The 14,199-nt window shown below is 35.4% G+C and overlaps 1 protein-coding gene across 5 annotated transcripts in view; it reads left to right on the forward strand.

Annotated features, from left to right (window-relative positions):
• KCNK2 (potassium two pore domain channel subfamily K member 2) overlaps positions 1–14,199 on the forward strand; it is a 165,411-nt gene that overhangs the window by 39,501 nt on the left and 111,711 nt on the right. For all 5 annotated transcript variants that reach the window (XR_009539185.1, XR_009539184.1, XR_009539183.1 and 2 more), the window contains exon 3: positions 6,340–6,457. Coding sequence is in view for 2 of the 5 variants with exons in the window: in XM_060142139.1 (XP_059998122.1) it covers positions 6,340–6,457 (118 nt within the window). In the remaining 3 variants the exon portion in view is untranslated. The remainder of the gene's footprint in view (positions 1–6,339; positions 6,458–14,199) is intronic.

Consider the following 14,199-nt stretch of genomic DNA (forward strand, 5'->3'; position numbering starts at 1 on the left):
TACTTCTTGGCTGAACTTAATTTAATATGTATAATGGCCCGAGAAGCAGCCCCAGTGATTAGGACTACAATATGCCACTGACATTAGAAGAGAAGCTTCTTATGCAAAAGGTGTCTATAAATAACATTTAAGACAAATATGTTTGGCTAATAAAGATTTTCTGAAAAGCACCTAGGAAATGGATAAACAAATGTGACGACTCATTGATTCAAATATGCCGATCGAGGTTGCCTAGGATCTCCCAGTGCTGTATTTGAATTCTGAGCCTGTAAGAGTGAGGGCCATCTTGAAATACTCTCTGGTTTTATTAGCAGCGCTTTTCTGAGCAGTTCACATCATCTGGCATTAAGTAATCATGATGTTGCTGCATAGCCAGAAGGTTAAGGCAAAGATGCGTAAGGATCCTGCAGCCTTTAGTAACGGTCCTCAAACATTGCTGCATATTATTGATGGTTAATGATGATTTTTTGTGGTGTAACAATAAATAGCAATGATACCTACATAACATCTTCCCCCAAAGTCATTTGCCAATAAGAGCATCATTATTTTGCTTTCCTTATTATGCATTCTTCAAGTCAAGATAGTCTTGTTTATATGGTTGAAATGGTCAGATGCAGTGTTGTGAATGTGTGATTTGACTTCTTTCCTAAAGGCTAGCCTCCACTCAGGATGAAATTAGTTCTTCCACAAGGAAATAGTGACCAAAAAAGATACAAAATTGTGTCTTACAGAAATTTGGCAAGAGAATACTTGTTCCCCTTTGAGGAACTGTATAATTATACAGATATCAGTATAATTATAATTGGATTTAGCTACTATATCAAGTTATTTGAAATAAGGTCCTTTTTCAGAGGAGAAGAAATGAGATCAGTCTTAAATATCCAGTTAAAAGAAGTTGTCATTGAACCAGTTACACATACATCTTTGATGTAGCCCAGTTACATGCCAGTGCCTTGTACCTGCAGTTTAGAATTCTTATATCACTTAAAATTTTTGAATTATTAATGTGACCCTACTTTTAGGATTATAGGTATGATAGCATATTTTAATGAAATCTTGGTTATGATGTTAACGAGGAGGAATTCATGGAAGGCATTCAGAACAGTCTGTATTGTTCTGGTGAACATGAACATCTGAGCATCTGAGCAAAGGGAAAAAAAATGTGAAATCAGAGCTTGTATTTTAAGATCCACAATATAACCTACACTGAAAATAATATATTCTTCAGGCCTAACCCCGGGGTTACTTACTTGATAATATCTTTTCCTTCAATGAAAAAATAGCTAGTCAAGTACTTTATAACACATGCTAAAGTTGTTCCTAGGCATTGGACACACAGGAACATTTTCATGATTGTCATTGATTGCCTTGAGTTCCAAGGGTATACTAGTCTCTCACAATTACAAATAAGCGTGTCTTATTGTTGTTCGGTGTTAAAGCTCGATATAGTTCCAAAACACCAGAAGACATTGAGACAGAAACTTCTTACAATTCAAGAATACACAACTTCACATTAGAACTCAGTGAACTTTGATTCTAAAGGCATCATTGTCATGAAAACCCAAGATTTTTTATAATTACTTTTATGAGTAATTTATCCTTTATCCTCTCTAGGACTATAAGCCTCTCAGAGCTCTATTTCTTAAGTTTAAGCTCCTATTCTTGACTAGAATCATGTGTGCAATTGCCTTTCCTTAATGCACATTCTATGATTGTCAATTAACTGAAAAGCAAAAATTGAGTGTGAATCCAATCAAGGGTATTTTGTACTATTTCTATTGTATGTTAAATTTGGAAGTCCTCCCTTAATCAGTACTTCGGGATTAAATGCCTAGGATCCCGCATTCTCTTTACCCTAACCTAAAAAATTCAACTTATTCATAAATTGTGAACATGACTTGAGTGTCCACAAAAGTTACAGTTAGTGGAAAAGTGAATTTTTATTACAGATGAAGTGATTGTTACTTTAATCACATAATATGGCACATACAGAAACAGTTCTCATGAAGACATTTTTTAAGTGCTCTGATGGCCTGAATTGACGTTGAAATTGTAGGGACTCTTAGATCTGTCAGTGCACTTGTCAAGGGCATCCAGTTTCCTGTGGATGTTGACCAGGGGACCTCGTACAAAAATATAAAATAGGGCTTCCCTGGTGATGCAGTGGTTAAGAATCCGCTTGCCAGCGCATGGGACACAGGTTCGAGCCCTGGTCTGGGAAGATCCCACATGCCGCGGAGCAACTAAGCCCGTGTGCCACAACTACTGAGCCTGTGCTCTAGAGCCCGTGAGCCACAACTACTGAGCCCACGTGTCTCAGCTACTGAAGCCTGTGTGCCTAGAGCCCGTGCTCCACAATAAGAGAAGCCACTGCAATGAGAAGCCCGCGCACCACAATAAAGAGTAGCCCCCGCTCTCCACAACTAGAGAAAAACCTGCACACAGCAACAAAGACCCAACACAGCCAAATAAATAAATAGATAGATAGATAGATAGATAAATAATCCTCTTTAAAAATATAAATTTACAAGAATCTTCCAGAGAAAGGACCTCACGGTAGACTCATTCTCATAGTGATTTGACATTTTCCTGGTTCCATCTCAAGCCTCTGTTGCAATAATCACAGCTCTGTGATAACTGTTTACAACCCACACATTGCCAGACATTACTGTCTCTAAGTCTACATTTGCTTCTTTCGGGTTTAAATAATTTGTGGAACTTATCCAAATGTCTGGATAATGCTGAACCTCATCACTGACAAGCAAAAGGATAGGCTAAAATGATGATGCTAGCTATGGAGGCTATTAGGTCAATTGTTGGAGGAATTAGCTTGCTTCTACTAAATAAAATAATTTTACTTAATTGGGTGGACTCTAAAGACATGCCTTATCTTTTCTCATCTATACCACCCATGTTTTCACTTCTCTGTTGTTTTCCCATTGTCTAGCACCATAAAAAATTGATAAATATTTTTTTGAATAAATGAATGTGTTGAAGAAATGTCTATAAAATATAAAAATATACTTTTTAATTAAAGTACAGTTGACATACAGTATTATGTTATTTTCAGGTATACAATATAGTGATTCAACATTTAAATACATGACAGAATAATCATCATGATAAACCTAGTAACCTTCTGTACCATACAAAATTATTACAGTGTTATTGACTATATTCCTTTTGCCATGTATCACATTCCTGTGACTTATTTATTTGATGAGGAAGTTTGTACTCTTAATCTCCTTTATTTATTTCACCCAGCTGCCTGCCCTTTCCCCTCTGACAACCACTAGTTTGTTCTCTGTATCTATGAGTTTATGTTTTGCTTTGTTTGTTTTGTTTTTTAGACTTCATATATAAGTGAAATCATATGGTTTTTGTCTTTTTCTGTCCGACGTATTTCACTTAACATAATACCCTTTAGGTCCATTCATGTTACAAATGGCAAGATTTCATCCTTTTTGATGGCTGAGCAATATTCCATTATATATGTATCCATCTATTGGTGGATCCTTAGGTTGCTTCCATGTCTTGGCTATTGTAAATAATGTAGCACTGAACATAGGGGTGCATATCTTTTGAATTAATGTTTTTCATGTTATTTGGATAAATAACAAGAAGGGGAGTTGCTGGATTGTATGGTAGTTCTGTTTTTAATTTTTTGAGGACTCGCCATACTGTTTTCCAGATTGGTTGCAGAAGCATATATTAGAATCTGTTTTCTTTTAAGCCTGGCATTTAAGAGATTTATAAAATTCTAAAACAATGCCTCTCTTCTCACTAAATCTTTGCCTTGGAAAACATAATTATTTTTCATAAAAGTATGTTAACTTATTTTACCATATAATGGGCTTATTGTAATTTTTACATGAATTAATCAAAACATTTTGAAAGTTAGAAATGCAACAATATAAATATCAATAGTTATAACTCATATTCCAATGCTCCTTGATGTCTACAATAATTTTTGAGACCGTAAAGTGGTTCTGAGATAAAAAAAATTTGAAAGTTGCTGGCTCAAAAAATGGGCAATATATACTTGTGTATACAACAGCAATAACCAGTTATAATATAAAATGGAAAAAAAGTAAAATATCTAAAAATAACCTTACAGTCCTATGTGGAGTATAACAAAAAATGGTCTATTTCAGAATATGAAAGGAGACTCAGTAAATGGAGATTCACACCATGTTCTTCGATGGGAAGTTTCACTATTATAATAGTGCTCATTTTTCTTAATTAATTTATAGATTTCACATATATCCAAACAACAGAAATATATTAAACCTGTGAAAATGAAAACTTCTATAAAATTTAACTACATGATTCCTAAGTTTATGCAAGAATAATAGGTTAGTAACTGCAAAAAAACATTTTTCAAAGATGGATAATCAGGGAGACCTGCCTTATCTGATATTATATTTACAGTAGAGAGTCAGATAATCAGTTATCTCAAAACCAGCTTCATTGTGTGTTGTGCATATATGTGTATATATGCGTATTCGTGTGCATTTAATATATGATAAAGGAAACATTAGTGTTCAACTTCACTCACTAAAGGATACGTAAATGTAAACAATTCTTATCAGTTCAGTAAAGATAAGACATTAATATCAGAGGTAGTAGTATTGCTAAGCATTTGTAAATTGCTGGAGGGCAACTATAAACTGTAACAACCTTCTTGGATAGCTACTTGCTACTATACATCAAGTGCTTTAAGATATTCATAATCTTCAATGTGGCAAATCTATTTCTAGCAATCTCTCCCACAAAAATATTCAGAAATGAAAAAATATTTATATGCAAATGTGTTCATAGCAGCACTTATTATAACAAGACAAATTTTAGAACAGCATTTATGTCTACCTATTGGGCAATGATTAAATAAATATGGTAATGACAAGGAAAACCGCATATAGAATAAGATTAAATAAAAATAGAGAATACATTTCATATAGTTCATAAATCCAGTTATGTAAAATGTGTAGCAGAATGCCAGGAGTAGATACCTTAATATATTAACAGTGGTTGTCTCTGAATTCTGGAATGATGAAAAATTTTTATTATCCTCTTTGTGCCTTGCTGTATTTTCCTAAGTTTTTAAAATAATGAATATATATCATTGTTAAAGTAAATAAAAACATTACAATTCAATTAACTATTGAAGTTGCAATTTGTAGTTTAAGACGAGTCAGACAACAGATTTTATATTGCATTTCAGCTCCGGATTACCTGTTCTTTTATATCTGACAGTAACTTCAGATAGTTACTGTCCTTAACTTACATGTCATTTACATGTCATTAACTTCAGATAGTGCCTTCATTTTCACAGTGTAGTTTTTGTCCATTTGCTAATAAACTATATAACTTTAAACAAGTCACTTTACCTTTCTTGGTCTTTCATTTCCTTGCCTGTCAAATGAAGGTCCTTCCAATTTTAAAATCTGGAAATTAAGTGATAAAGATTTAAAAACTGTATTTCCAACAGAAATGTCTTTTGCCACCATCGATATGTCTCTCTTTTACTACACAATTTCTCCTAACTTATTCTCTCCTATGTTTGTGTTTCTGGAGCTCCCTCTTCCCTCCCTAACATCTGATGATTGAGAAGGGATTATAATCTCATCTTGCTGTCTGTCTCCCAGTACTACTCAAGGCAGCATCCAGATTCTAGTGTTCCTATATGAATATTGTTGACTGTCATCTACAGGTCATTGATGATACTCATTGTCATAGAATTTTGAAAACTCTGTAGAGATTCTAAGAATCTCGATATAAATGAACCGACTCAAGCTTGATGATGAAGTGCTGTTGTCTGTTCCTTGTCATTTTAGCCTGTTTTGTTGGACCTTACTGATATTATACTGTCTACTGCTGTACACAACCCAGGCTTGGATACCTATGCTTACCATTCAAAATGACTAGCACTTTGGAAATACTCGTTTTTCTGATGAAGCTATTATATAGTATTTAAATTGTAGTTTGCAATCTGATATTTTAACTCTGTGGTGCTTACTAAAAAGTATTGCTATATTTAGTGGTTAATTCAAATAAGTTGCTAAATATGGTACTGGATGATGATATGAATGCATATCATAACACAATATGATAAGCTTTGTGCAGATTCATTCATTCGATATCAAATATAGTTTTCTTATAATTTAATGTATTGAATTCTTTAGTGTAAAGTTTTAACCTCTATTGTATACTTTAAATGGAAAAGCAAACCTCAGAATTGATGCTCTTTGTCTAATTGGTCGTCTGGGGTGGAGTATATACTGTTTGATGCCTCCATGTGATTCATGTGTACTGATAAATTTCTTTTTAAACTTGCAGCAAATAGTGGCAGCAATAAATGCAGGGATTATACCTTTAGGAAACACCTCCAATCAAATCAGTCACTGGGATTTGGGAAGTTCCTTCTTCTTTGCTGGCACTGTTATTACAACCATAGGTAGGAGACAACTTATTTTGTTTTTTAATTTTGGTACAGCTTGTGAGCTAAAATTCACTTGTTTGAATTTTTTTTTTACAGTTGGTCAAAATGGTCTACTTAAGGTAGAAAACTAGATTTCAGTAAATTGATTTTGAAAAGAGAGTTTAAAGGTTTGAACAAAGGAATGATGGAAATGAGTTATTGTTTCAGAATACTGAGTTGTTTAAAATCCATATGAAACTCGAGAGCAGTTCATTTGAGTCATTTGACTAAAGGATAAGAACATGAGGAAATAGCTTGAAATGGTGATTTTTTGGGGGGGACAAGTAGTTTAAAATTTTCCTGCATCTTTGATTCTTTAGTACAGAAAGAAACGATTTGAGTACAATTTTGACATTCTTTTCATGAAGTTCTTATTTGATATCACGTTCTTCAACTTGTAAAATTTAACTCTACATTTGAACAGATTGTTCCTATTCTTATATACTTGTCTATTATGATTATTTCAGGCCTTTTTCATGTATTATGTTTTTCTAATAACACAAATGTATAAAAAATTAACACTGAAATACTAAGATTACAAAAAAATGAAAGTTTAAGCCCTTGACCTTTTATCTTTTAATCATGTTGTATGTCATACTGCTAAAAAGGGTCACAGTGGAACATGGTCTCTTTTTTTGGGATTGACTGTGCATCCACTCAGCACCCACTAGGCAGCAGAATGGGTACAAGTAGATGACTTCTCTTCTGTTAGTTAGTCCTTCAGTGCCCAAGAAATATCCAGAGGATATAAATGCAGACCCCATAGTGAAAGCCATGCTTGCCATGCCGTGAGGATTGGGAGGAATTACAGCTGCTTGTTTCATGGAAGGAGGTGGGTTTAAAGCATAATTTTCAATAAAGAGAAGGAAATTGACTCATCACAATTATGAACAAAATATGTGTGCAAAGGGAATTCTCCCCTTCCACACGTGCTTGTGATGAGATTTCCTCTCATGGGCTTGACCTCTGATTTGGGTGTGTGAATTACGATTCTAAAAGTCTTAATTTTATTCTTCGATGTCATTGATAGATTATGAAGTGTATACAGTTTTCAAATGAGTACCTTATATCAAAGTCCTAAATAAGTGAACATGGACAATTTATGGATGAACTCTTGCTTAGAATTTTCCTTTGAGAGGAATTTGTAGTGTCCTGTTATTATGTGAATCCACTGTAATGCCTCTTTGTGCTGGAACACTTGCCAGTGAAATAAATACCTTAGCATGTTGATTTTTGCCTTTGTTAAGAAGTCAAAGAGCTGTGTTTACTCTTACATCTCCATCAGCTAGGTCAAAAGTTGCGTGGCTGCGAAAATCTGGAAGAATGGCAACCTTGATATTTAACCATAATAACAGGTTAACTTTGGAGCTTAGACATCTTGGCCATTTCTACTATGGAAATAACTGTTTATTGTGTAAACTTCTTAGAGTCTGGAGGGAAAAAAAAGCTCACAGACTGAGTGAGAATGGTTTGTTTCTGCCCAATGAAAACTCAAATGTCCACGTTATAACTCATCATGACCACCACTAAATTATTCTCCAAGAGACTTAGTCATTATACAGACTTAGTGTTGCATCCTATGTTTATAAACAGTCTCATTTTTGAATCCCAAATTCAGTAAGTTTTGCAGACATATACTTCAACACATGAAAAAAATAAACCGTTATTACCAGCCTTACTCCAAATTATAGCCATTAAGCACAGTAGCTGATTATTTAGGTTGTTTAGGTAGCAGCCTGACAGCCCAAATCTCTTACTGTTCTATCTCAGTCTTCGGTGGATTAAGTCATTCTAGGTCACCGACATTTACTCCATGGTCTTCTACTTCTAGGTCAAGGCCATCTCCTCGGACCTTGGACTAGATTATGGTCTAGGGCAAGGTACAAATTTTGGCCTCTTTCCTAAGTCTCCATTTGACAGATATCCAAGTCATTATTTAATAAAATTCAAAGTGTAATTATTAATATTGCTAATGATAATAATTGTATGATCTTTGAAGTGGTTTATAGAAATCATAGAAATTGTAACCTCTAGCACTAAGCTACACTGTATTAGTTGTTTAAAAAATAGAACTTGAGACAGTCTGGGAGAAAAAGTTGCAGTTGCTCTTGTAGGGTGCCTGATACAGGCAGGGCTTCATGGAGCTGCATTGGCTGAACTGTCCCAGATTTTTCTACTCAGTGTTAACAATTTGTCTAAGAAGCCAAAGTGACCCTTATTATTCATTAGAAATATGCCCAAGAGAAGTTCAGTTGTATAAAATAGAATATTAAAATTTAAGAACTAATTTTAGAGAATCTCTTCATATATCTACACACTGTTTTCAAAATCACACCCTTCCAAGCCCTTCACAAATTCCATTTCACAGTTGCACAGACTAACATCCATTCCTGACTATTCTTTTTCTCTTATTCCTTGCTTCCAGTTCATCAGGGAGTCCTGTTGGCTCTGCCTTTAAAGTAGATCTATAATTTAGCTACTGCTCACCATTCAAACTGCCACCATTTTGGTCCAAGCCAGCATCATCTCAGTGCCAGCATCCATGTAGAAAGAAACCTTCTGCTCAGAAATATTCTCTGGATTCCAGCTCATTCAGAGCAAACACCCTACCCCACTGCTTATCGCACCTAATAAGATGCAAGTTCTGGGATTTTTATGTGTTTGAGTCTTTTCTGTATCCCCAGTGCCTGACACATAGTGGGTGCTTAATAATTATTTTTGGAATTAAAAACAAATGGGGATTCTAAATGATATGAACTGTACCTCGTTGGAAATTACATAACACTAAATTGATAACATTACACTAAATTCTTAGCTCTTGAAACAGGCTTCATTACTAACTTTTTTGTTTGTTCATTTACTTATTCAAAAAATAATACAACATGATCAGTCTGCTACTCTAAAGATAAAAGATAAATTACTTGAGCCTGGGTGGCACACAGACCCGTCAGGGAGGCCCGTGGGCAGATAGTCATTTACAATATAGTATGCCAGGTCCTATGGCTTAAGAGCATTCAGTGGGAATGTATAGGAGTGACATTGTACATAGATACTGGGGTAGGTGGGTGGGTAAAAAAGGAGCAGGGAATACTTCCCTTTCCTTGATAAATGTCCTATTTGAGATTGGAAAAAGAATTAGGAATTTCCCAGATGAATAAAGGTAGAATGGGAACATTCCAGGCATCAGGAGTTCATGTGGGAAAGATTAGGGGTAAGAGAGAATATGGTCTGTTTAGGAATTACAGGTCATCTAAAATTGTTGTTTGTAGTTGAAGGGATTCATCTTTAGAACCATGTAAATCATTAAGTCAACGTAGTAGCTCCTGTTGGATCTATGCTACTTTTGCCACTGCTGGGAGAAGAAAAGGAAATAAGAACACAGTCCTTGTTTGCAATCGGATTTGGGAGATAAAACTTACAATTAGGAAATAATGGAATAATAACAAAAATAGGTCTTGTATAATCAAATATTACATGGAACAATGGTTTCAGTGCTATAAGAATTGAGAAAAAGGAAAGAACATGTGGGCTGGAATGGGGAGGAAAAGCTTAATTAGAGAAGTTGGATTTGAACTGTGCTTTGAAGAAAATGTTTTGGTTTAGATTGATGGAGGGGGAAAAGCCTCCCAGTCTGTGAGATAGCTAAGCTAAAACACCAAGGGAGAATGAGCCTGACTTATTTCAAGGATAGAAAAGTAAGTATTTGAGTAGACCAGAGGAATTGTTTAGAGGAGTAATGGGAAATATTATTGACTGATTCACATGGGAAGAATACAGTTGAATATAATTTGGTTTTTGAGAATTTTGGACCTGCTGTACTAAGAACATGGATTTTTTTGGAAAGCGAAGTGACAGGTTAAAAGTGACATTAGAAGATGCATCTGTCAGGAAGAGGATACGTGGAGACTGACAGTGAGGGAACAGTTAGGAGACCATTTCTGTGATCCACAGAAGGGGAGTGAGAGTACTGACTGGGAGGATGGGAGTTGATGTTGAAAGATGAGGTTAGGACAAAAGGTTGAAATAATTAGATGCGGGAATCAACAGGCCTTGGTGACTAATACAACAAAGAGAGAGGCATCTAAATGTTGACTATTGAAATGAAATGAATATCTAGGCAGCAGGCTGGTAGTTCATAAGCAGTCCTAGTTGATCCTGTGAAGAAAAAGGAGTTTAAAAAAATGGCCAAGATGTTATACATGGTGTTATATTAGGAAGCTTCATTTTAGTCATTTTCCCACCTCAATTTTTATTTGTTGGTTTATTCTTTAATTCAGACAGACTAGAAAGACAAGGTGGACAGGCTCCCTCCGGAGCTCACATTGGGGTTGAGGAGACCCAACAATCAGTCAGTGCACTTAAAAACAAGACCATTATCAATGGCAGTAAATGTTCTACAAGAAGTTCATGTACGTGGTCAAGAGTAAGTAGTGGAGCCAGAGCAGGGAGTGGCAGGTGCTCTAAAGCAGACTGATTCAAGAGCTCTCAGAGCAGGTGACAGTTAAGCGGAAGCCTAAAGGATGGAAAGAAATCAGCCAGGGAAGGAGGAGTGCACAGCTGAGTTCAGGCAGAGGGCACAGCATGGCAAAGAAGAAGCGAGGTTAGCAAGATGAACAGGGGCCAGCGGATGTAGGACTTGGTAGGTCATGACAATATCCTCAATTCAGTGAGAAGCCACTGAAAGATTTAAGCAGAAGGGAGTCCTGATGTGACTCAGGCTGCTGTTCAGAGGGCAACACGGAAAGCAGGAAGGCGAATGAGAAGGTTATTTTATTACTCCATATGGGAGAAGATGTTGACTTGAACTACGGAGGTGGCCGTGAGGAGAATGAAAAGTGGACGGATCTAAATGATCTTAAAAAGAGGGTTTATGGATGGAGATACACTTATCTCTGAGAATGGGGCTGTGGGTGGGGGCAGGGTTAGTGTTTTAAATTTTATTTTAAAGCTAATAAGAAATCACTTAAACTCTAGGAAAGGCAGTTGGCAAAAATGATGTAATGGAAAAGTGTATTCTATTTTGAGGTCAATTTAAAGATTAGAAGAAGATGTAAGGTGATTTTATTCCCTGAAGGCATTAAAATATAATAAAGTTTTCCCCAGTGGAAAGTAAATCGGAATGCCAGGGACCGGATTTGCCCAAGCTTATCACTGAATCATCCTGATCTCTGAGTGTCAGAATGCAAATAACAAGACACCACTGTGGTCTACAGCAACTTTAAGATCCCAGAGCATCATGTTAGGTCTTATGGAAAACATTTCCTTGGAGTAACATTTCTCGTATTTACAAAGCACTCTTGTTTTCCACTCCTTGAGTTATAGAGATTGGATTCAGGTATATAGTTTCTATGTTTAGTTTTTCTGTATTTTGAATCAGCCACTGGGACTTTCAGTTTCCTTTTACCTAGATTGAATTATTGAATTGCTGAAGCTGTTATGACAATGGTCACAGATTTTCTGCCAACTCTTATTTTACCTGTTTAGCATAATGCTTAATTATGCATTAGAAAACGGGGGAAAAATTAAAGAAAGATTAGAAAAAAACAGGGAAAAAAGTTAAAGTTTTAACAAACAGTTCCAGATAAAAAGAAGAGGTCAATTTTGGAAATGCCAAGACTCTATTGAAAACTGTAAAGCCTATGCATATCTTTAGCAGAGAGTCTAGGACCTTTCTGTTGGTAAAAAAGCTATAACTTAAAAGGTGAGGGAAGAGGTGTAAGATCTTTTTTGTTCAATTTTGTAATCTCGTGAAACCACTGTCTGAACTCGGAAATGAACAGACTTGAAGCAGTGGTGTAGAATTTGACAGTCAGCATTTTCCCAGGGGATGATGTCATTGCAGTGTTGGGTGTTGGGTGCTATCATATTAATTTGGTAGACTCGTAATTCTATGGCATTTCACTGGTCTCTTGGCTGTTCTCTGAGAACTGCATATTGGATTTTGGAAACATTGAGCTTCCTTCAGGCAGCTTAAAAGGCAGGTAATCTTGCAAGGTGACTTCCAGCTCTGACTCCACAATCTCATTGCATTTTTCTTTATGCCGGTTTGTTAAAGTAGATAATTCTTTTTCCAAAATCTGTACTTCTGGTGTTGTGCAGCTGAAATACAGAAGTTGAAATTAAGAAATTGTTTTGGGTCTTTGATGCTCTGTTTCTCTTCCCATCCACTAAAATTAATGAAAATAAAACCTATCTCAGGATATTAACATCAATTCCTACCATTCAGAAGAACCTTCACATAGGTTTATTTTCTAAGTTAAAATGCATTTATTCTTCAGAGAAAATGCCTTCTGAACGGTAGTTAAGATTGCAGAGTGCAAAATTATATTTGATAGGCAGTAAAGCAGAATTATTGCATAATAATTATAGTATTATAGACTCCAAATCTTTTCTCATTACGTATGTATGTTAATCAGCACAAAGAGGTTTAATTCAGAGCACCTAGTACTCAGAATCCTGTGCTAGTTGGAAAGGGATTTAGGAGCATTAAGGATGTAATCTTCCCAGGAGTGAGGCAGTGTTTTTATTATTATTATTATTATTTGGTAGTAGAACGCAGAGCAAGAAAGTATAGATATTAAAAAAACCAGAAGTGCCGGTAAGAGGAGGGCTGGCTATGGTATCTGCAATAGTAGTCATCCACGTGTTGGGTGTGTTCAAGGCAGGAACTGCTTGTATTCTGTAACAAAATATACTTTTATATATTTTTGCCTACTTCTGAAAAGTTTGCGATAACATATTTTTAATCTTCGGGAAATCAGTCACTGTCAAATGATGTGATCATGAAATTACCCCAAAATTGGAAGCAAAGAATTGTCATGAAGTTCATGCCCTGAATAAATACAGAATCTATTTTTAATCTTGTCATTTCCCCCTTCCCAACCACTATATGAAATGCAGCACGTTTGTCATAGATGATAGATTTTATAGAGCATCTGATTGACCACTAGATATGCAAATATTGCTCAGAATGTGATTAAAACTAGGTGAGATGATTATCAGAAAAATATTTTTGTAATTGTCTCAAGTATTGCATTTGATAGGGAAGAAACGTAATAACATTTGTCTGGGCCTGTCTACTTTAAGCTAGTAATTATGCTACATATTTGTTTTCTTCCCAATCCTTTAAAAAAAAAAATCTAGACTTGTGCAATCTTACTCTTGGAAAATTGGCATTGTTATTTACGTGGTACTGTAAAAATAACATGGTATTTACAAAAGTAGTACCTGTGCCAAATTAGGTCCATCTGTAAGTATTGTGGTTTGTATGCACATAAGGTACGATGCACATAATGACTAATTCTAAACACAAAGGAATTCCACGCAGCCATCTCTTGGTTCTAAAGTACCACTGGGGAAAATATTGATATTATGAACTTTTGAAAGTCACAGGTCATCAAAAAATGCATGTTAATTACTAATCTTAAACTTCTTCCCCTTCTAACTTTACTTTTAAAGCAAAAACAGTAAACATGGGCCAATTTGGTTGATGGGTTGTACCTCTCCTCTTTAAGCTTAAGTTTCCCTTACTGGAGATGCTAACAAAGAGCGAAATTTCCAAAGGCAGCAGCAAGAGAAGGAAAAAGAAAGAAAGGGTATGGAATAAATCATAATCAGCCTAAGTAGCTCCTGTTTAAAGAGTGCAGGTTTTAATAAGTAATTTCAGTGGTACCTGTAGATAACTTAATGAAAACTCTGTTTTTTGTTCTTTGTTTTTT

The sequence above is a fragment of the Lagenorhynchus albirostris genome, chromosome 2 (assembly GCF_949774975.1).
Source record: "Lagenorhynchus albirostris chromosome 2, mLagAlb1.1, whole genome shotgun sequence".
In the NCBI taxonomy this organism is placed as follows: Eukaryota; Metazoa; Chordata; class Mammalia; order Artiodactyla; family Delphinidae; genus Lagenorhynchus; species Lagenorhynchus albirostris.